Source organism: Cygnus atratus, chromosome 1 (genome assembly GCF_013377495.2).
Source record: "Cygnus atratus isolate AKBS03 ecotype Queensland, Australia chromosome 1, CAtr_DNAZoo_HiC_assembly, whole genome shotgun sequence".
NCBI classification, from domain to species: Eukaryota; Metazoa; Chordata; class Aves; order Anseriformes; family Anatidae; genus Cygnus; species Cygnus atratus.
Window position 1 is genome coordinate 102,136,272 of NC_066362.1, and position 23,575 is coordinate 102,159,846.

The window sequence follows — 23,575 nt, forward strand, 5'->3', positions numbered from 1 at the left end:
TCCAAATACAGATAGAGCACTACAGTTTTGTGGTTAGCAACTGGAATCTTTTGACCCAGAGCTCTCACTGACCTGTAATTGAGCAATTGGGTCTTCTATAATCTGAATAACACTACTACTCATCCAGTAAGAATTTCTGTGTGAAGGATGAAAACACTGAAGTATAACAATTTATGTCTGTTGCATATGACTGGATAAGAGAAGGAAAGTAAAAAGTAATTCTTCGTTAAAAAAAAAAAAAAAAAAAAAGAAAAACTTCTTTGCAGTTTCTGTGACCACATTGAGGTCTCACAGTGAATAGACTCATCTCTGTACAGGGTCTTTTGGATTTAGTTCCTAACATTGTAAAGTCAGTGTTACATTTTTATACATGATTTAGAACACCATAGAAATAATTGGTATCGGTAGTGTTGAAATGTTACATATAACTAAGCTGGGAAAAAAAAAAAAAAAAAAAAAGAAAAAGTAGACCATCATAAAATCTCCTTTATCTGGAACTTTCACAGTCTGTTGCTGCTATTCCTTCTGTGTGTACACAAGAGTGGTTTCACCCCTCACTTGCTAAAACCAGCTGTTCATTCATGGAAATGTAATGCTATCCTCAACTTCATAGCTAGGTAAAACAGTTTCCTCTTCAGTACATGGCATCAGAATTAGTGCTGACTGGGGTAAGCTACAGTATCAATCAGGACAAAATGACAATGTGGAGGCAGAAGGTTGAGAAAATGATTTCTGTCATGTCCTCTCTCCCCTGGAAGAGGGACACAGCAGCAATGTCAGCATACTTTATTCAGTGTAAATGGGGAGTCAAGTCCACTGGTCTCAGCAATACAGTAATCTTAGTCTTATGCATCCTTGGGGGAACTGTTTTAGATGGAGAGGGGGAAAAATGAAGGCTGAGTCAGGCCCAATAAATTTGCCCTGCCCAGAAGCAAAAAGCAGGCCTTCAGCATTTCATTCAAGCTACACAGTAAAATCCTTCAGTGCAGCCTATCTGAAATGCATGATGACACTCCCTGCAGAAATGAGACGGCATGCCTGCCGCGAGCCCTGAGGTGGATGCTGTATCCCATTTACCAAGGCACTGCATCATCTCATAGACTGAACCTTGCTTTTGCCAGTATTTACAGATTCACTGAGATGCGTCAGCATTCCCCAGCAGACACTGAACTGCACAGCCTGCCACAGATATTTACTGTCTCTTCAGCATATCAGTGGGGAACGGGGCGGTGTATTCTCTCTCTTTCTCTCACACACACGCACACAGACACTGAGGGAGGTAAGTCCAGCCCCCAACAGTGGGGCCATCCCTCTGCTGCTGGATTTTTCCAGCCGGAGCATCTTGCCAGCTCTGCTGTAATTTATGGAAATTGGTTTCTGATGTGGGGCTTCTTCTGTTACGACAGGGATCTACTGCCTGGCAGAGGGAGAGCTGCAATCAGGGCAGGAGAAGAGGAGAAGAGGTGAAGAACAGAGGGACACTGGGGGACTGGAGAGGACAAAAGGAGAAAAAAGCACATAGCATTTAAGAGATGGGTGAGTCTTAACTAAGAGACCAGGAAGGAAGGCAGAGAAAGGGAGAGGAGGACAGCTGTGGGGAAGAGAAACAGAAGGGCGTTCAGAGACTGAGTCAGCTTGAAAAGCACAAACACCAGGAGACAAGTGCAGAGAGCACCCCAGCATACAAAGAAGGACCTGTTTTGTCAGAGTCTGCACTATGAGCACAAGAAAGAGCTGCCCCCTGTCACTGGAGCAAGAAGATGGGGAGCAAAAACAGAGTGAGGGTACTCCTGACCTGGAGCGACAGGACTGTGAAGTGGAGCTGAGGAACAAGGCTATTCTGCAACAGAAGAGGCGCCTTAAACAGGCCACACAATTTGTGCACAAGGACTCTGCTGACCTGCTGCCCCTGGATGGCTTGACAAGGCTTGGCACCTCCAAGGATCTGGTGAGTCCACTGGGAACCCTTTTGGGTGTGGGTCCTCATCCTAATAGCTCCCTGTCCCAGCTGGGAAATGCTGCCAGGCTTGTCAAAGAATCACAGGTTCAGCAAAGATTAAACTGCCCCTCGGCATCATCTGGAAGCAGGTCTGGGTGAAAAGAAAGAATAAATCCCCTACTTTTTTGCATTCATCTCCCCATGCATCCCCATAAGGCATAAACTCTTCACAGAGGCAGGCAGACATGGAGTGCAAGGACTCCCCAGAATCCAACTTTCTGCTCACCCAGTATATAAATATATTCATCTAACATTTACATTTTCATGTGGGACTTTTCTGAAAACTTCCACGTTTTTCCGTATGGTCCACCTCAAAAGCAGACCCACTCCTTCCTGGACTCAGCTGGGAGGGAAGCACAGTCCATAAAATTCCTAGAGGGTTATGTTTGACCTTGTCACCTTTTTGTATTTTTCTCTTTCCCCCTACTGTTTGGATTTCTGGAGGAGTAAGCACATGGCAGGACTGATAGCCTGGAGTGCAGGCGATTGCAGTGATAAGCACCTATGGATGACATCTGTGGGGAAGAGGCATGGGAGTGAGGCCTTGGGACCTCTCCCTGTGGAGCACGAGGCATCAGGGAGGGATCTGCTCCAGGAGACGAGGCAGAATTTGTGGTCTAGAGGGCCTTCCCCAGGGAAACATGGCAATACAGGGATTCATTTCCGGTGGAATCTCTTGCTAGCTTCACTGGACGCATCTCCCTTTTGCTCTGGCAGCTTTGCTGTCTAACTTCCCTCTCCATTGTCTTTCATCCACTACTGAAGGATATGGGGAATCTAAATCACTTTCCCCTGAAAGAAAGAAGTCCTGTGTCTGGCCGGTGATGGGGGCACAGGACTGTCTCAGGCTGCAGCAGCAAGCTGGGCCTACCAGCCAAGGAGGGGCAGGGGCAGACTCAGTGCAGGAAGTTCATTTATTTCAGCTATGGCAGAGGGTGCCCCTCCTTATATCCAGTGCTTTCTTCTGTATTCCTAGACCACTGGAGCAACATCAGGCTTGCTTGTCTGTGTCTGTCCTCCCCAGGTCATTTTCCTTCTGTTTTCCCTGCTCCCTTTCCAGGCCACACCACTGCTGGCAACAAGGCGCTGCTTAACACTGGGGCACAAGTGTGTGGGACAGGCAGGGTCCTGGGTGTGTGGGTCCGAGTAGAAGTCATCCCCTCTACTGAGACCTGAGACCAGCAGCTCTGCCATGCACAGGTGAGGGGTCAGTGTTGTGGGCTCTGTGCTGTTAGGCACTCCTGTTCCCACCACACTGTCCACATCTGCCCCAGCTGCTGATGAAATTCCCTGGTTCGGCTGTGGCAAGGGTGGCTCCTTAAAGTCACCCTGAGATTTCACTCCATGCTGTCCCAGCCTTTCACAGCAGCATACCCTGCTTTGAGCATTACTGAATGGTTAGGACTGGAAGGGACCTCTGGAGGCCATCTGGTCCAACACCACTGCTCAAGCAGGGGCACCTAGAGCACATTGCCTAGGACCATATCCAGATGACTTTTGAAGATCTCCAAGGAGGGAGACTCTACTACCTCTCTGGGCAACCTGTTCCAGTGCTCCATCACCTGCACAGTGGCAAAGTGTTTCCTGATGTTTAGATGGAACCTCCTGCGTTCCAGTTTGTGCTCATTGACTCTTGTCCTGGCACTGAGCACTACTGAAAAGAGCCTGGCTCCACCTCCTTTGCACCCTTCCATCAGGTATTTATAGACATTGTTAAGATCCCCCTGAGCCTCCTCTTCTCCAGGCTGAACAGTCACAGGTCTCTTGGCCTCTCCCCATAGGAGGGGTGCTCAGTCCCTTGATCATCTTGGTAGCCCTCTGTTGGACTCTTTCTAGTATTCACATGTTTCTCTTTTACTGGGGGCTCCCGAACCGGACACAGTGCTCCAGGTGTGGCCTCACCAGTGCTGAGTAGAGGGGAAGGATCACCTCTCTTGATCTGCTGGTGGTACTTTGCCTAATGCAGCCAAGAAAGCCATTAGCCTTCTTCTCAGAAAGGGCACATTGCTGACTCATGTTCAACTTGGTGTTCACCTGGACTCCTTTTCAGAGACTGGTCCTTTCAGAGACCAGTTGTCAGAATGCCTCTGGGTCAGAACACAGTCACTGCCTGAATTGTAATGGGGGAGTCACAAAGATGACCCACTGGCAAGGAACAGGGCCTTTCCTGCCCTGTGGAGATGCAGATCCAACCAAACTGGAGTCTGGAATGCTCTATCCTGTCTGGCAGCACAGGCAGTCTAACAATGACCCTGTGCATAACGCAGTGCTGCAGCTGGATATCCAGACCACATATTTTGCTGTTCCTTGTACAGTTTTCAGCAGGGAATATGCTGGGGGAAAATTTAAGTGTTCTACTGCATGTTTGTTGAGCCCAGACACAAAAGCAGAGAAAAACATGTCTATCTGCTTTGCTTTGATATTGATTCCTATCACAACATGCCCCAAAAATGACAACTGTGTTGCCCTGCATATTAGAAATGATAGTCTTGGTGTTAGGATGCTGGCAGCATAGCGTCTCAAATACTTGCCCTAGTGAGGCAGACTGTTAGAATTTCCTATTATAACCAGCTTTGCTGGTTAATCTTTAATCTATAAATAATCTTTCTAGACATGAGAATCTCTCACATGTGAACAGCAGTCAGCCACTCAAAAACACAGCATATTTCATGTATGGTCTGTAACAGAATGACTGAAACATTTTTACCATGGACCTAGCAAGCAGTAAATAAAGCATAACATCTTTTATGCCATAGAAATTTACCACTGGTGGTAGAAGGCACAAAATAAAGTGTGATACCTGTGCAAAGTTCATGCACGTAATGCAATAGCTGGGGTGAATGTGGTAGCTGTGTTACTTCCATTTCTGCCTTGCCTTGAAGCAAGAGAAGAATCAGGCTTTAGATTCCCCAGAGCAGTGTCCTGCATTCAGCAGTCCCTGCAACTTGATGGGCCACTGTGATATTACTGACATTTTGGGGGCTGCAAATTAGAATCCAAAATTCTTCTGTTGAGCTCATGAAGACTGTAGGCTTTATAAATGATCTTCATATTTTCTTCCCCTTTTGTACTTGGAGAAAATGTGGAATAAAGGGAGATTGTCCAAGGTCACTCCACAGGCCTCTTTCAGGACCAGAAATAGAGCTGAAGTCCTCTTGGTCCAGTGCTCACTCCTGCCACAGTCTCTGCCATATCCTGCAGGAATGATAAAAGGCAGTGAAGACTCTTCTGCCATATGCTAGTAACAAAAGCCAGAGGGCCCTTAATAGACAAGAGGACAGAATATGCTTTCAAACACTCCACCAGTCCCATGCAAAACTCCTCCCTGTTGCCAAAATTCATCTGGGTCTCTTCTGGATGAAAAGAAGGCAGCACTGAACACAAAGCAGCAGCAAATATTACTGGAGAGGTTGATCTTGCAGAGAGTGAAAAACACCCTGGAATCCAGTTGCACTTGTATAGGGGAGTGATTTTAATTTCCCAAAGCATGTCTCCATTGACAACATCAGGGACTCCTGCTGTGGCAGCGTTGCAAGTCCTAAAATCAGGGCAAGGCCCCCAGTCATTTCAAAAATGACATGTTTTCTTATAAAGACAGACTGTTTTATTTTTTCCAATCTTTTCTGTGTATTCAGGTTGTGCATTCAGGTTATGCAATGCATTCAGCAGTGTCTGGAATTTGATGCAACCATCACATCTCCAAAAAAGACAAATTATACTTTTCAGTGGAGACCTCACATTTTCAGCTCTATCACAACTTTTTTTTTATTTTATTTTTTTTAGGGGAAAAATGTAGCTGCATGAATTAAAATATTTTGAAAGTACTAAGAAAGTCTAAAGACCTAGCTTCTCCCCTCCCAAAAATCAGGACCTCCAGCTCATATCACTTCACTAATCATAGCAGTGCCTTGAAATTTTACATTGGAGAGTCTGAAAATGATGAGTTGCACTGGGAACCTCCTCCTACCCTCCTGAGAGTCTTCAGAGGGTATCCCTTCCAGCTGTCTGCCACAACTCCCTTCACATCCTCCCTCATCATCCTCTTCATCTCATAGTTTCTTACCAGCTCAGGAGAGAGAGTGTTCTCCATTTCTCCATCTCATTGGTGATACAGAAGTCAGGGAGAGCACCAGGAGTATGCTCTTGAATCAGATGTCCTCCCAGTCCCTAAGCTTATCTACTCCCCATCAGTGCTTAGCCTCTTCCCATCCTGAGTGACAAGAAAGGGACAGAGAGATCAGCTGCAAAGGGCCTGCTTTTTCTGTGGGAAAGGTTGCAGGGAAAGGGGAAGGTCATTCACATGCCAGAATGTGAGAGGAAACAGAGGAGGGAGTATGGAAATTTATAGACCTGCTGGTGGTTCCCTGCCCTTTTCCCATGGCCCAGACATTAGTTGGCAGCCCAGCTGGCACTGTGCTCAGAGTATTTAAGGAGTGCAGGTCAACAGCCAGATGTGCTGTGGACCTGTGCAGTGGGCTGGGAAAAGACCAGGAAGAGGAATAGAGGGATATTTTTGCTTCAGTTTTTCAACTATTACATTCTCAAGCAGAATGTGAATGATCTGACTCTTGCCCCTTGGGTGGTGGAGAAACAGAAGCACAAGGGATTCAGCACCTTGCAAAGAGTCATGTTGAGCGTGACCAAAGAGCCTCTAACAGCTGCTCCAACCACTGGACAAAGCTGATGAATCAGTGTGCATTTCAAGTTGCAATTTATACACTTCCATGGCCTCATCACTCTGACCAAGTGTAAAGCTAGTCTGAAGCATACACACCGTGCAGGGTTACAACAGCCCAGCCCATTGGTAGGTCTGGTCTTACTCAGATGTTTTGTCTGCACATTGATAAACTCCTACATCAAACTGCTGCACCATCTGAGAGCTGATCTATATTTCTTTCTTTCTTTCTTTTTCTCTTTCTTTCTTTTTCTCTTTCTTTCTTTTTCTTTCTTTCTTTCTCTCTCTCTCTTTCTTTCTCCTTCTCTCTTTCTTTTCTTTCTTTTTCTTCCCTCCTTCCTTCCCTCCTTCCTTCCTTCCTTCTTTCCTTTTTTTCTTTTTCAAACAATAAAAGCAACTGATTATGCTATAGCATATTATTAGCCCCTTTAGATTCATTGTCTTTCTTCACATTTCTGCTCAGTTGCTCTGAGAGAACAGAGAGGGTCCTAGTACATGGAGAATGGACCAAAACTAGCTCCAACAGGTATGATTCATTGATGCTGCCCGTTGTTGATTCCCTGTGTTGCAGGGACTGGAGGCATTGGATTAATATTGGGAAAAATTAGAGCATCAAAGGGAAAGTTCTTTCCAGAGCAACACTTGCCTGTGTGTGTATGCAATGTCAGACCAGAAAGGTTTTCACCATTTTTCTTCCCTTTTCATGCATTGCCCCTTTTTCAACCCAGAAGAGAGGAAGGTGAAACAGCTACTTCTACAAGAGATAGGAATAAAGCAGATCCTCAGCTGTTGATCTGGTTGGTGGCACTCCCTGTAGCTATGAACAACATAGGGCTTAATAGATGCTCTCCCAGCTAGGAAAGGAATCAAAATAATATCACTTGTGATGGAAGGAAGCAGAGAGACTCCAAAGAACATTAGAGGCTAGTTTTATTTTCCTACGCAGTGAAAAAATCCTGTTTCACTATGAATAAATGCTTGTACGCCTAAAGTTTCTGGAATCCTGCCTTCTTATCACAGGTACATCACACACACGCTGTCATCCTCCTTTCCCCCCCATTAGAAGGTGTGAATGTGTCTGGCTGGATGTCAGCATACACACAGCAGGTAGTGTATTTGCATACCTGCACAGGTATGAGCATGCAGAGTGCATGTTCAGCTGAAGGAACAGATATATGTGGGGAAAGCATACACCAGACGTTCTTCTCCTCCAACAATTGCATCCCAGAGACCTGCCTGTCACAGACAGTCCAATACTTTAAAATCATCACAGGGGCTGCAGAAAAAAGTTTGGGATTTAAAGAATATTTCTTGGGATAATCCTGTCATGAATCAGGACAATCAGGTGGGCCAAACATTTGCAATCTGCTTTCCTGGGCTAGCAAATGTCCTAGTCCTTAGCACTATACTTAGCTGGGATTTCTCTTTCTTTGTGATGGAGACAGCAGCCGCATAGTGTGGTCCAGCGGCGCCTCATGGAAGGCAATCTGAACAAGCTGCGGGGCGAGACCAGGGTTCGGTCTGCATGGGTTCAATCTCCACTGGCAAAAGACCGGGATGAAAAGATGGAAAAGGGAGAGGACAGGACAAAAGAGACCTCAGCCCTGCTAATACAGTGCCAGGTAAGGCAACAACACGGTGCTGCTGATTTCATAGTGATGGCAAATGCTCACTGAGTTCCCACTCCCAAGGGCCATTCCAGGTTACTAATAGCAAAGCCAGCTGAAGCTGATTTCCCACATGGTCTCTCCTAGAGTTCAGATCTTGTTCTTCCAGCAGACACAGGAAAGCATTTCTACCACATGCATTCTAATTGTCCATATTTGAAGATAAGAGAAAATAACTTCTTCACATCTCCTTGTTTGGTGGTCAGCTTTCCTGTGATATGAAGTGTTGTATAACTGCATACAGAAACAAGGAATGTCTCCTTATCACTCTAAGACAGGTGCCCTTAAATGATTTACACGGACTGGATCCAGTCTGGTCAGATCCTCACAGGTGTCAAAGGAGCTTCTAAGAAAGTGACTAACAGTATTCTAAATTAGCACTGTTGGATTTGTCAATGGAAGCAGTGTTTTTGTCTCCCTTTTCTTCTTATATCCACCAATACAGCAGAACACACACTTCCATGGCCCCTACAGATAAAAAAGCGTGTCCAAAAGCTGTGTCTCATAAAAGTGGGTTTTAATGCTGCATGGCGTGCAGATATGAGACTCGCCAAAGATATACAGAACACTGACCTGCTATAAAAATCCATTTTACAGCTCTGTCTTTTTCAGTACTCCGTCCGAAAAAAATTATCACATGGTAGACTTTCAGCAAAAGCATATACACCTTTAAAAGTTCAGCTGGCGCAATTAATTATCTTATGAACACATCCTGATGCTTTCTGACATGTTCAGATTTCAGGTCTCAGGTCTCATGGTCTCAGAACCATGCAAAATCATTGCCTAGTTTGTTTTCCAACCTTTACTGTTGCAGAAAATCATTGCTTACCCTGGGTTTTAGACCCTGGGGTAGCTAGGTTAACATACTTGGAGTAGGATGAATGGCACTCAGTGCAACTTCTCCAAGTAGCTAGTGTCTTTTTTGAACAAATGAAAGTGTTTTTTTTAATTTAGTCAACACTCTATACTGCTCATTAAGAGGAACATCAGTGATAAATGGTGTTTTTGTCAGGCATGTATCTCAAACAAGGACAGCCAGGCATAGGCATGGGTATCACATACCAATGGCAATATGGTCAGAATCCACTAATCGTTCCTCTTTTGTGATTCTAATGGACTGTACCTGTGCTGACATACACATAACATGTTTCTTTATGGAGGTAGGTTAATACATATCAGTTAAGGAAATAGGTCTAATACTTCACTTAACTCTCCCTGAACTCACTACCATTTGCACAAGTACCGTCTCTTTTTCTGCCCTTCTCTTTTTCTGCCCTGGACTGTTCTCACAGAGGCCCCCCCCCCCACACAGCACCCCCCTGCTACTAAACCCTTGCCAAGTAAACCCAATACTGAGTGTTTTCACTCCAACAAGTTGTAGTTTCCCTGTGCCTAAGGCCTTTTGCACTTCCAAAGATCACAGATCACAGTCTGTAATAGTTGTATTGCAGAGTCGCTCACCTTCTATTTACTTAGGTAAGTTACTCACACGGTACTTTAGCAGAATACCCAGTTTATGGCAGTTTTTGTAAAGCAGTTTGGAAAGCTTGTCACATGAGTGCCATCTGCACAGTAAAAACAAGCTGTTATTTTTATGGTGGAGCTTGTGTCTTGTTGACTTGGAAATAAATGCTGAAAGATTCCACTGCTTCCCTAGGCTGCTTTTCCTCCATGTGAAGCAACCTGGGGATTAATCAATCTTAGTTGCTAAAAGCAGATTCTTGACCTCAGAGCTGACATTATTTCAGAAAACAAAGCTGTTTATAAATGATGATCCTTACTGATTCTTCTCCCTCTTTCTTTCTTGGAAATCTACATAGTTGACATTTAAATAAAGACTAATGGAAACTGGTAGTAACAGACTAAAAGCTCTGGGGCAGAGATGAGAGTGAGTGAGCAATGTGATGAAAAGTCCTCTTAGTCCAAGCAAGCTTACAGCGCTCATGACTTCATTGTGTACTCCTTACCTAGTCTGCACCACATTTCTGGTACACTGGGCCAAGAATTCTCCTCAGTCTCTGGGTGAGTTCTCTGAGTAAATGATTAGTGGTGTAATAGGAAGGTGGATAGCTTTTGTGAGGCTGCTGGAGCTGATATCTGCAGGGCTGCTCGCCACCAAATGGGAGGGTCTGAATTGTTCTTTTCTACAGAGTAATCACTGTCCTGTTATATCCTAGCAAGTTTTTATCTTGCAGCTTTCCCAGCCTGCTTTGGAACAAAACACAGGAGCCTGCCTAGAGATACAGTTCAGGTTTATTATCACAACAATGATAACAGCTCATTCATCTCAGTTCTGCCTGCTCCCAGATTCCTTAGAAATTGCTGCTCATACTCTGGGTTTTCTGTTTTGGAAGAGCTGATAAAATGCCTTTTCTGTAGCTGAGCCATGTAGAGTTGGTCTCTGTGAGCAACAGGAATGGTCAACTCCTCAGTGGAATCCATGTCTGTTAATGAGAAAGCACTGATTCAGCTGGACACTGTTGGCAGGCTGTAGTCTGGACAGATGCAGTAGCATGCCTGACCTCACGCTCATGACTAATATGCCCATTCAGATAATGAGGAGGCACAGGACAGAGCAAGGAGACAGAAGTATCTTAGCATCTGTAGTTTATGCTTTATTCTGTGTCTCTTCTTAATCCAGCCACAATCCTTCCAGGCTGGGCTGGTGTGTCCGTGAGGGTCAGGCAGCACAGACATTATAGAGCTCTAAAAGTAGACAGAAGAGGATACATTTTGTCCTCTGGGTCCAGTCCATTTCCAGACTGATCTCTCTCTAAACGCCTGAGGTTTGTAATATTACTTTCGCCACAAACAGGTGCTGTCATGAGGTGAGGTGGGATATTTCCAGTTGGCCTTGGGGATCTCTATGGGAAGGCACAACTCTTAGTCCAGCTTGTTTAAACTCAACCTGCCAGACAGCCTGGAGCCGTGATGGGTATTTTTATTTTATTTTTTTCTTAAGCAAGCAGAAGTATTGGCAAAGTCAGTAGTTTCTAAATAGAGTTCTTTGGAGCTGGTCCCCTTCTGTGAGGCTCTAGCATGCTCCCCCACTTACATAAAGCATATTTGTGCCAAGAGGCAGGAAGCATGTTCATAACAAAGGGCAATAGAATGTGGTGTGTTCTGGGAACAGGCATCAGCTCGTCTGTGTCTCCTACTAGCTATATCATGTGTGATATGTATTACCATGGGACAGCAGTTCAAGCTGCTCAGGAGTGCAATAGGACTGCTCATTTGTGAAGGAGCTGGAAAGAATATTCCTGTGTGAATGTGCAAAGAACTGCAGGGAGAGCTTCTGGGGGTTGGGTTTTCTGTGCTCTGATTCTGTTTCATGAATCTTCCAGCTGGTATGAGGTCATTTGAGTTCTTCCAAAGTATGACTTTGTAGATCTCTGGCAATTTCCATATCATGTGCCAAAGAACACCCTTGAATTGAATGTTTCTGACAGTATGGCTGAGATGGCTCAGACTGTGGGAAGGGTGTATAATGGAGAAGGCACAGTGCTGGCAGCCAGAAGTTTTTGAGATCTGTTATGGTTTCGCTTTGCTAAGTATTTAGCATTACTTGCCTTACTTGTGTGTTGTAAGGAGTCCTAAATGTTTGCAGCCAAATGGATTTGTTAACCAACTGGAAATACTACCTTATGAATAAGACATGCTTTTTACATTAAAAAAAGAGAAAGTATAATAACAGAACTAGGAGCTGTTGAAAATATGTGTCTGTGTAGATACAGCCGAGTACTGCCCTCCTTGTTCCTGGATGAGACCACACATGGCAAATGCTCATCCTCCTAAAACCACCAGCATTTTTTAAATACACATTGTAAGTACATATATGAGTCTGACATGATTCTTGGTGAACTCTATAAAACAAAAGAGCTTGAGATCTCTAGCTCCAGTGGTCTTGCAGTTACCAGAGTGATGAATTTCTCAGCTAAATGACCCTTCTAAGAATGAGGTGTATCTGAATGTTCAGGATGATGAAATTCTCTATGCTGTTGTACTACAGATGTGTCTAGGTATTTAGATACAGAAAGAGCTCCAAGGCAAAACAGTTTTGAAGTTTCCAGCATGTAAACTTTGAGGTTTCCTTGAGTGCAACTAGCACTCAAGCTACTAATGGCATTGTGTGTTTGCAGCATTCCAGTATCTCTCACAGGAGGTGATTTCTCCTGTCTCTTTGTAATGACTCACAAACAGAACACTGTTGAGAATAAAACCTCGGAAATACTGGATGTAGCTCTTGCTGATGATTAACCCATGTAATAATCATAAAGATATTAAGTTAAGAAATCAGGAAATTTAGATGGTTTCCTTGACCCTATTGATGATGTGCTGTGAATCTCTGATAGTCATACTGATCCACTTAAAGTATTTAAGTTGTTTTCAGGAGTGAGCGTAAGGGTGGGGGAACTGTGGCAAGCGTGTTGCTGCTTCTGAGTGGCTCATGGCACTGAGTGCCACAGTGGCTGGAAGAGAAGGAATCACAGGCAAAACATTAACAACAGCAGTAGGATAATAAGCCTCCCAAGAGGGAGATGCTATTTCATTTTTTTAGTATTGGTAAAAGAAGACAGAGCCTTGAAGAACTAAGCCATTAAGAACATGTATGGTTAGGCACTATAAGTAGGTGAAGACATATTTTGCAGGTGTCAATTACTCCATCTTTTCCAGTTCCTTTACCAAGTCCTTTTCCTCCTTTTTTCTTTTTTTCCCCCTCTGAATATAACCCTTATTAATGTATTTGCCAACACACTATTTTTTCAGACCTCTACCATATATGAAAGCTGCTGTTAATTCAGCATCTCTGGCCTGTCATTTAGGACCTCCTTGCAGAGGGGACAGAAATTAGATAGTAACCACATTTCCTGTTCTCTTTCAACTGCAATTGGGAAGTGGACAAGGCACTGGGGATTGTTCCAGCAAGATCATACAGTCACAACGTTGCCACATGGCATTCAGTCTCTCCTGATCGTAGATCACATTTAGCTGTGAATATTAAAGCTGTAGTGCTGCTGTGGTTTAACCTGGCAGGCAGCTAAGCACCACACAGCTGTTCATTCACTCCTCACCTCCAAGTGGGATGGGGGAAAGAATCAAGAAAAAAAAAAGGTAAAACTCATAGGTTGAGATAAAGACAGTTTAATAGGACAGAAAACTAAGGGAAAACATTAATAATATATATATATATATATTTTAAATGGTGCACAATGCAATTGCTCACCACCCACCTACCAATGCCCATCCCATCCCTGAGCAGTGGCCCCTATCCCTGGCCAACCCTCCCAATTTTTATTGTTCAGCATGATGTCATATGGTATGGGATATCCCTTCAGCCAGTTTGGGGCAGCTCTCCTGTCCTGTCCCAGTTTCTTGTGTACCCACAGCCTTCTTGCTGGCAGGGCAGTAAGAGAAACTAAAGTCCTTCACTTAGTGTAAGCACCTAAATCCAAAACAAAACACATACCAGCTACTATGAAGAAAATTAACTCTATCTCAGCCAAACCAGGACAAGTGCTTGTGTCATGTTTTCTTAAAGAGCTGTCTAGGAACTTAAGTCTCATACAAAATAGACAAAAAAAAAAATCTTGATTAGATTGTTTCTTGAATTCAGGAATCATGGGTGGGCCAATTATCCTGTGAACTGCCTTAAATTCAGGGATATTTGTCTGGATGCTTCTGATTCTCCTGTGGACTTCTTCTGGAAGATGGAGTCCCAAAATACTCAACTGAGAGCAGACATTTAGCCCTAGAACATTGTGCCCTGTGACACCAGAAGAAATGGAGAGAGGAAACCTGCAAAGGATGTACCACATGGTTGTGTTTCTTTAGAAGCTTTCATCATATCAATTATTGCTCTGCTAATAAAATCCATGCATGTTTTCTGAACAAAATAATAATTATGTATCTTTTGACTGGAATACCACTAAGTTAAAGTTGCTAATAACAGTTAAGAGTCTGGGCAGATGTTTGCAGAGCAACACGGAGACTGTCATTGCCTTGGATGTGTCTCCTGCATTCTGACTACTGCCTAAACACCACAGCTTTGGCTGTGCTGCTAAGGAGAGTCTAAGGGATTTTCACACTGTTGAAAGAGTGTGTATGTCTACTTTGAGCCTGTAGTAATTATCCGGTTTTATGTTTTTTTCTAGTGCCAAGGTCAGGTATTGAAAGCCATTGTAAATACTGGATGTCTGCCAAATCTCATCTCCAAGAGATGTTTATACCAGTTGGGGTAAGTCTTTGCACACTAGAAAAGGAGGGATGGCTAAAAAACAAACACAAAAACAAACAAACAAAAAAATCACACAAACCTATGACAAGGACTTAGGGTACTCTTGATGCCCAATCCTATAATGATAATTACTAGCAGCTTTGCATGTTGTGGTGGTTTTACCCATGTGGGCAGCTGAACTTCACCACTACCGTTCTCACTCCCTCTCAGAAGAAGAGGGGGAGAAAATACAATGGAAAGGGCTCAAGGGTTCAGATAAGGACAGGGAGGTCACTCAACAATTGTTGTCATGTGCAAAAAAACCTCAGCATAGGGAGATTAATGTAATCTATTACCTATTGCTAACAGGATAAAGCAGTGAGAAATTAAAAGCAAACTAAAAACACCTTTCCCACATCCACCCTCTTCTATGTCCCCGTCCCTTCCCCAAGAGCAGTGCAGAGGAACGGGGAATGGGGGCTGCAGTCAATCCCTAACGCTTCGTCTCCGCCGCTCCTTCTCAGTCACTCTCTGCCCCTGCTCCACGTGGGGTCCCTCCCACGGGATGCCGTCCTTCCTGAACTGAGCCTGCAAGGGCTGCCCACAGGCAGCAGCTCTTCAAGAACTGCTCCCACATGGCTCCGCACCAGGGGGTCCATCCCCCAGGAGCAAACTGCTCCAGCACAGGTCCCCCACGGGCGGCAGCTCCCCCCAGACCCCTGCTCCTGCGTGGACGCCTCTCCACGGGCTGCAGCTCCGGCCCGGGGCCTGCTCCTGCGGGGGCTCTCCATGGGCCGCAGCCTCCTCCAGGCCACATCCACCTGCTCCACCGGGGGCTCCTCCACGGGCTGCAGCATGGAGATCTGCTCCATGTGGGACCCATGGGCTGCAGGGGGACAGCCTGCTCCACCAGGGGCCTCTCCACAGGCCGCAGGGGAACTGCTGCTGCCTGCCTGGAGCACCTCCTGACCTCCTTCTGAACTGACCTTGGGGGCTGCAGGGCTGGTTCTCACTCCTCTCTCCCAGCTGCTGGTGTATAGCAGTCTTTTTTCCCTTTCTTAAATCTGCTCTCACAGAGGTGCAACCAGTGTGTCTCACTGGCTCACCCTGGCCAGCAGCAGGTCCCTTTGGAGCCAGCTGAAACTGGCTCTTATCTAACATGGGGCAGCTTCTGGACTCTTCTCACAGAGGCCCCCCCTGCAACTCCCCCACTACCAAACTCTTGCCAAGTAAACCCAATACATGTGTACATAGTTGTTTAGGAGAAAATGCAGAAGATAGACTATAGGGCAAGGCATCAGGAGCACTCACAAAGTTGTGTGTAGACCCCAGACTAGAAGGAGGAGCTGTGTCATTCTGTCTGTGTGCACTGCATGGTAAAGCTGACCAGCTAATATCAGTCTTGGGTTCCTTGGATGAGTCTTGGGTTCTTGGGTGAGGAACCCAAGTGGGTAGTGCATTATGACCTTTTTTTTTAGAATCTGCGTACAGACATGCTGTATGAAAGATTCCTCCTCTCATGGGCTTGTTCCCAGTGAGACCAAGCACTGCTATCAGTGAGAAGTCCTGTTTCTCCTTTTTCTCCAGTTGCAGCAATAACTCCTCTTGTGTCCCACAGGCTGGAAGAAGTGTCTGTCAAGGACTGTGGAGACCTTTCTCTTCCCATCCACAATGTTGTCGGCCGAGTAGAACATATGGAATTGCAATTTGGCCAGGAGAAAGTGCTGTGTTCAGCACTGGTTGTAGGTGAGAGTGCCAGCCCCTGCTCTCTCTCCCCCAGTTTTCCTGTGTCCTTGTTGCTCTGCCAAGGGTATTTAAATGAATCTCTAGGAAAAGGGTAAGGTGGTAGAAGGTTGGTGACATGGTAACCTCCATTGCTGACTAAGCTCATTATGTTTGTGAGTCCCTTCCAGCTCAGGATATTCTTTTATCTGATTCTGTTTGCTGTGTATATCCTCATTGTAACCAAAGAGTACAGGGAAGAGTCTGATGTTGAAAGTGGGAAGAAATTTGGTGCTCTTTGGTATTAACCCAGGCTGTGGAAAATTATCCATTTATTTTAGCTCTCTAAAATGGACCTTTCATAAATTATCCAGACTGCTTGATTAGTTCTCTGGTGCCCTTTGTTCTCTGTCTGAATGGGCACTTGTGCCCTTGGCTGGATGAAATTATCAGAGAAACTGGCAGAGGATACAGCTTGTACCTCAGAGTGTTTGTCTATGTACTCATCTGTCTCTGAGGCAGGTGCTCTGCAGAGAGCATCCTGGAAGAACCAGAGTAGCCCCAGTGTGCTGAGTCTCCCATGCTGTCCTGACGCAGGACCCTTTGAAGGCAGGAGCTGTAGGAGAAAAGGTCCCATCAGTAGCCACTGTAACACATCCAGAAAACAGCAGAAAGCCTTCACCCCCCCCCCCCATTCTTTTTTCCATTGGTCTCCTCAGCTTTTTCCTGTCGCCTTTGTCTGTCTCCTCATCTTCAATGAGTACTATTCATCTTTCCTTGCTCCCTATCTCCTTTCATGTCCATTCTTTCCACTTGTTGCTTGGTCATCTATTCATTCCTAGTCATTCCTCCATTTCCACACCCCAGCTCAGTCTTCTTCCCTGATTTCACCCCTTCTTGTTCTAGCCCTTCATGGAGACTTTGTATTAGTCCAGCACAGGTGAATTTAACCCCATAGTAACTACCCACTTTGCTTGGATGTGGAAATGTCTGCGTGCAAAAAGCAAAATTGCTGTATCTGTGCCTTACATCTCCCTGCACACAAATGTGTTCTAGATTATGTGGTTATAAATAAACTATATTTATATACATATATAGCGTGACTGCATATACAGAGTGACTACATCAGTTGACAAGGGAAGACTGACCGATGTCATTTACCTGGACTTTTGTAAGGTTTTTGACACGGTCCCACATGACATTCTCATATCCAAATTGGAGAGATATGACTTGATGGGTGGACAACTCAGTGGGTAAGCAATTGGTTTGAAGGCCACACCCAGAGTTGTGGTCAATGGCTCTATGTCCAGGTTGAGGCCAGTGACTAGTGGTGTCCCTCAGGAATCTGTCCTGGGACCAGTACTGCTCAATATCTTTATCAATGACATAGACAAGGGGGTCAAGTGCACCTTCAGCAAGTTCAGAGATGACACCAAGCTGAGCAGTGTGGTTGATACCAAAGAAGGAAGAGATGTCATCCGAATAGACTTGGACAAGCTTGAGAAGTGGGCCCATGTGAACCTAATGAGGTTCAACAAGTCCAAGTGCAAGGTGCTGCACCTGGGTCAGCACAATCCCAGGCAGGAATACAGACTGGGAGAAGAACATATTGAGAGCAGCCCTACAGAGAAGGACTTGGAGGTTCTGGTAGACGGAAGGCTCAACATGAGCCAGCAGTGTGCGCTTGCAGCCCAGAAGGCCAACTGCATCCTGGGCTGCATCAACAGAGGAGTGGCCAGCAGGTCGAGGGAGGGGATTTTCCCCCTCTGCTCTGCCTTTGTGAGGCCCCACCTGGAGTACTGCATCCAGTTTTGGGGCCCCCAGCACAAGAAGGATGTGGACCTGTTGGAAAGGGTCCAGAGGAAGGACAAGAAGATGATCAGAGGCCTGGAGCACCTCTCCTATGAAGAAAGGCTGAGAGAGCTGGGGATGTTCAGCCTGGAGAAGAGAAGGCTCCCTGGGAGACCTCACTGCAGCTTTACAATACTTAAAGGAGTTTTATAAAAAAGATGGAGAACAACTTTTTGCTCAGATAGACAATGATGGGACAAGGGGAAGTGGTTTTAAACTAAAAGAGGGGAGATTTAGATTAGAGGTTAGGAGGAAATTCTTCACTCAGAGGGTGGTGAGCCACTGGAACAGGTTGCCCAGAGAAGCTGTGGACGCCTCATCCCTGGAGGTGTTCAAGACCAGATTGGATGAAGCCCTGGGAAACCTGATCTAGTGGGTGGCATCCCTGCCTATGGCAGGGGGGTTGGAACTACATGATGATTAAGGTCCTTTCCAACCCAAGCCACTCTATGATTCTATGATTCTGTGATATACATATATATATATATATTAGGCCAGTGGTTACAGGGCTTAAACACTTAAACCAGGTTACAGGGCATCTAAAACCCATGGGGGCGTTAATAATGTTACTGGAGGCTGCAAAATCTCGCATACTCTAGGACTTGGGGATTATTCCTTCCTTGCCACTGGATGGATACAATTGAACACCCAGAAGTTTTCTCCATCCTAGTCCAATGCATGTTCTCATTTATAGGTTTGGACAGTAACAATGCTGATAATATATTCCAGAGAGGCACAAAGAGGACACAGACAAGGCCAGCCACACACTACCATAGATAGAGTGTTGTCTTTAACAACACTCACATAAATGTAAACAGCCTCACATAAATATCAGTATAGATAGCCCGGTCCTGGTCCTCCTCTCTGGCTGATCAGGATGGAAGGTCACTAATAGAAACTCATACACCCTCAAGTCTCTAGATTCACAAGCAGATTTATATTCCCAGACTTTTCGAATATGAGCACAGATTCTGTTTTGTATCTGTGTCTGGGCCCTAGGCCCCTTACCCAGTCACTAACTCAGACCTTGAGTCTTTCCAGATGCCACAAAGACCTCTTCCTACTCACTGACAAGACCAGCTTTAAGTGTGCTATCAAATTACAAAAATAAACATACATGCATACAAGATTAAATTAACTGGGGAAATACAAACACACCCAAGTCTTTCTAGCTAATGGCTTCTAGACCTTTCATACATATGCCTTGTCCTCTCCAGTTGCTGGCTTATAAAATTCTGGGCGCTGTGACCCTGGTTACAGCTGGTACCCTGAACTCTCCTGCATGATAGTCTCTCCAATTGCTTACACCTAGCTCTACAGGCCCTGTGACCCATAGTCCCTTCTCCAGTTGCTGGAATTCAGACCTTCCAGCACACATCGCAGTTCTCCCAGTTGCTTGCATCCAGGCCTATGCTCCCTTCCATAGTTACCAGGCTATAAGCCTTCCTATTTTCCTCAAGGTTCCCTTGTTTTCCCCAGCTTAGGACTACACCCAGACCTCTCTTACACACTGGTGTCTCTAGTTGCTGGACCCATTGGCCCTGTGAGCTGCATCCCTTTCTTGCAGTTGCTGACACAGACCTATTAGCCGTATGGTCTGGGGTCCCTTCACTTACTGGCACATAAACCTCTCTTGCATGCCAGTCCCTCAGTTGCTGACACCTAGACCTACTGGCCCTTCGACTTGCGGCCTCTTCTCCACTTGCTGGTACTTAGACTTGCAGCACTCACACACAGGATAGTTATACCAAAAAAAAGGGGTATTTAATAAGAAGATAGGATAGATTGCAGTTACCAGGGGCAGGGCTCAGTCAGGTGAACTGACCGATGGCCTGCTTACATATGACTCGCCCCCATATCACTGCATCCCTCTCTCCATTTTCCCACTCTTGTTCCTCCCTGATTCACCCTGATTCCTACCATCTCCTGCCCTTGGCCCTTCCACTAAACATCCCATAGCATGTTTTACATGAACCAGAAAGCCTTTTCTGATATCTCATAATGAGTTTCAAACAATCCCACAAGCCTCCTCAAATATTCTTTAATACTTACATTAATGGTAGTTCCCTCTTATCAGTTAGAAAGTCCATTTCGACCCTTTACAGGGCTATGTCTAAGTTACTCCTCTAATGGCTCATCAGTCAGTGGTAGAAGAGTGTTGATTTTTGGTTTTGTCACTGTTACCACCTTCTTGTTAATGTTTGCGTGTTTAATTCATCACTTTCATTGATATTTGTGATAAACTTTATACTAAAAAGTTCTTAACCGTATAACTTAATGAACCAGATGCTCTCATATTCCACTTCTTGTAGGAGAAGGATACTTTCTTTAGAGGGGCAGTATCCATAGTTTTGAGCCTGATCAGTCTCTTCTCTCTTCTTAGATGATGAAATGCTGGAGTTTTGCATTGGTCTCCAAACTCTGTTGTCTCTCAAGGTAAGGAACAGCTTCTTGCTTTTTGCAGGCCTCCTCTCACTGAGTCCTCCAGATTTGGTTGCTGGAAGCATTGAAAATTCACATGGTCAGGCCTTCCAGAGTGCCACTTGCAGTGCTTGTTGCACAGCTACCAACCACACAAGCTGCAAAATGGGAAGAGGAAACTGAAGAGGAAACTGGGAAAGGCAGGGCACACTGTATCACTTGAGATATATCTGTGTTGCCTTTTGAATACAGATGGCAACAAGCCTTGGTTTTGAGCCAAGTGAAGCTGTACTGCTACATTCAACAGACATTAGATGGGCATAGATGAAGGGAGTCCTCTCCTTTTGTCAGCTCAAGATTAGGGTTCTGCTGAGCTTGGCTTCTGAGCCCCTCGGAACATGGCTACAGGAAGCTTGTGCCTGCCTGTCAAATACCATGTAGCCACATGGTTGGATTCATAAAGCAGGAAAAGCACTGGACTGAAAGGCTGAGTGATGTGAGGACATCATTTCAGACGAGGTCAGATGGGAAGAAGGGAGTGGGGCAGACTGCCCTGTGAAGGGTTTAGAGATGAACTAACTGGAGGGAATAGGAGCAAGGAGGCTGCACAGGGGACAGGGAGGGGAGCTGTGAGGTTGCTACAAATCCAAAGTGGGGATGTTTAATGGTTATACAGGTTTTCCCCTGTCAGACATCATGAGACTGAGGTACTTGCTACCTGAAATGTCCAGCAAGTAACCAGCTTTCCCCTTCTTAGTGTTGCATCGACTTGGAGGAAGGAGCCCTGAGATTTAAAACACTGAATCAAGATTTGCCTTTTCTACATGCTTTTGAAGAGCCTGGTCAGTGACTGACTGCATTCCCCGTGTCTGGGGCTGAGAAGACTTGCTGCCATATGAGAGAGATGAGGGTGAGGCTCACGTGCCCCTAACCTTGCCAAGTTCTGGGTTGATGCATTCACCATGGAGTGAGAAAAAGACAAATGGGTGCTGGAAACTGTTGTTACTGGGAGTGTCTCATCTTGGGAGAGCTCTCCCTCCTTTCATTAGACCCTCTGCTTGTCCCCATGCGCTGAATGGGCTTTTTCTTGTTGTTTTTCTGTCTTGCTCTAGTCCCCTGATTTCTGTTTCTCTCTACCCTTTCAATGACATTTTTTTTACAATACCCTCTGTTCATAAGACGAGAGTCACTGTGAAGAGTCTGCAGTTGTTCTATGGACAGGACAGTGCTTTCTCCAAAAGCCTCCAAAGATTGCTGTGTATGTTTCCCTTAGCTCTCTTCCTCAATGTGAACAGACTTCACTCCTCTTTCTTTGTGGGAAGGGCTCTGTGGCCAGTCCCCTCACCCGCACTCTGGGAATCTGGATTTTGTTACTTCTTTGCTGGCTCAGAGCAGAACAGGATTTTATTGGAAAAAAAATTGCAGCAAGAGCACTTTTAGAGTTCCTAATTCTAAGAAACCTTTGAAAAAAACACTGAACTTAGATGCGTAGAGTATGGTAGACACCAATGGATGCTTGGGCTTTATTACTGCATCATTGGCTACTAGGCTATATTGTGTGAATGGCAAAGCTGATCATCTCTTGATGCTACACATGGTAACCAGGCCGCTCCTCTCTGCAATTCAGCTCCAAGAGCTATATTCCTATCACCTCTGCTGCATCATCAGTCTGCAAGCCTGCCACTCATGTTAAATGTTAAAATGAATTATAACACCTGGTCTTCTGCTCTGTTAGCAACTTTCTTTCAACATCAGATCTAGTGGTTGGACACAAATACATCATCAACCTCAAGTCCTGGCATTTCACAGCCCATCAACTTTGCTACTATTGCAGGAAAGGAGAACTAGACTACTATGCAGAATCAGCTCAGATCAGACAACTGTGAACTCATCTGGGATGAACAGTGGTTATAAGTCACTTTTCTTTTTTTTTCCATTTGCATCCTAGAGCATAGCTGTATGATAAATTCAAAGTCTGTTCTTTACTAGCTATATGAAAGATGCACCACATCAGGGCTTGCTCTGTCTCACGACTATTTAGTGACTATCCAAACTTCACAATGTCCCCTCATCTACCCATAGAATGTCACGATATCCTCATTTTGCCTATCCTGCTGGATTAAACACCACTGGTTTCCTCTCATTTCCTTCCTCTCATTGTTTCTATTGTGCTTCTCAAACACTTATAGAATCACAGAATCTTTACATTTGGAAAAGACCTTCAAGATCATCTGGTTCAACCATCACCCTACTACCAATGTCACCCACTAAACCATGTCCCTAAACACCATGACCAACATTTCCTTAAACTCCCCCAGAGACAGTGACTCCACCACCTCCCTGGACATCCCATTCCAATGCCTGACTGCTCTTTCTGAAAAGAAATGCCTCCTAATTTCCAACCTGAACCTCCCCTGGCGCAATTTGAGGCCATTCCCTCTTGTCCTATCGCTGGTTATCTGTGAGAAGAGGCCGACCCCCAGCTCTCCACACCTTCCTTTCAGGTAGGTGTAGAGAGCAATAAGGTCTCCGCTGAGCCTCCTCTTCTCCAGCCTAAACAACCCCAGTTCCCTCAGCTGCTCCTCACAGGACTTGTGTTCCAGGCCCCTCACCAGCTTTGTAACCTTCGTGTGCTTCTCTGGACTCGCTCAAGCACCTCGATGTCCTTCTTATAGTGAGGGGCCCAAAGCTGAACACGGTACTCGAGGTGCGGCCTCACCAGAGCTGAATACACGCATTTCTGTGTGTGTTTTTTGTTGTTGTTGTTGTTTTTTCCCTGAACCAGCTGTTGGATTCTGTATTTTAACATGCGCTATAAACAGTGGAATTACAGCCTGGCTGATACAACTTGTGGCGTGTTTACCAGTATTAGTTGGCAAATGCTTCTCCTACAAACATTAGGCTAATGACTTCTGTTGTTAGCAACCATACCTTGCAGCTTCAGATCATGCTTTGATATTCTTCTACTTGTGCATCTGATTATTTCTGTCTGTGAACTGCTTTGCATGAATCTGCTGAATGACACC

General features: G+C 45.2%; 1 protein-coding gene across 3 annotated transcripts; it reads left to right on the forward strand.

Moving 5' to 3' along the window:
- The first annotated feature begins 1,081 nt into the window (after positions 1 to 1,081).
- On the forward strand, positions 1,082 to 23,394 carry NRIP2 (nuclear receptor interacting protein 2). 3 transcript variants are annotated; one of them, XM_035545698.2, is made up of 7 exons: positions 1,082 to 1,279; positions 1,407 to 1,948; positions 8,120 to 8,296; positions 14,494 to 14,576; positions 16,174 to 16,301; positions 20,512 to 20,564; positions 21,307 to 23,378. In XM_035545698.2, the coding sequence occupies exons 2-7, from the start codon at positions 1,718 to 1,720 to the stop codon at positions 21,397 to 21,399; spliced, it is 765 nt and encodes a 254-aa protein (XP_035401591.1). In that variant the 5' UTR covers positions 1,082 to 1,279; positions 1,407 to 1,717; the 3' UTR covers positions 21,400 to 23,378. The 3 variants fall into 3 exon arrangements, with proteins under 3 accessions (XP_035401591.1, XP_050566073.1, XP_050566070.1); XM_050710113.1 differs by lacking the exon at positions 1,082 to 1,279 and having other exon boundaries at positions 1,392 to 1,948; XM_050710116.1 differs by lacking the exons at positions 1,082 to 1,279; positions 8,120 to 8,296 and having other exon boundaries at positions 1,354 to 1,948; positions 21,307 to 23,394.
- The last annotated feature ends 181 nt before the right edge of the window (positions 23,395 to 23,575 follow it).

Bases quoted from the DNA above. Each gene is read 5' to 3' on its own strand.
- NRIP2 (XM_035545698.2), top strand. From the start codon at position 1,718: ATGAGCACAAGAAAGAGCTGCCCCCTGTCACTGGAGCAAGAAGATGGG. The intron at 14,577-16,173 runs GTAAGTCTTTGC...TGTGTCCCACAG, and splicing joins AGATGTTTATACCAGTTGGG to GCTGGAAGAAGTGTCTGTCA. The intron at 20,565-21,306 runs GTAAGGAACAGC...TCCCCTTCTTAG, and splicing joins AAACTCTGTTGTCTCTCAAG to TGTTGCATCGACTTGGAGGA.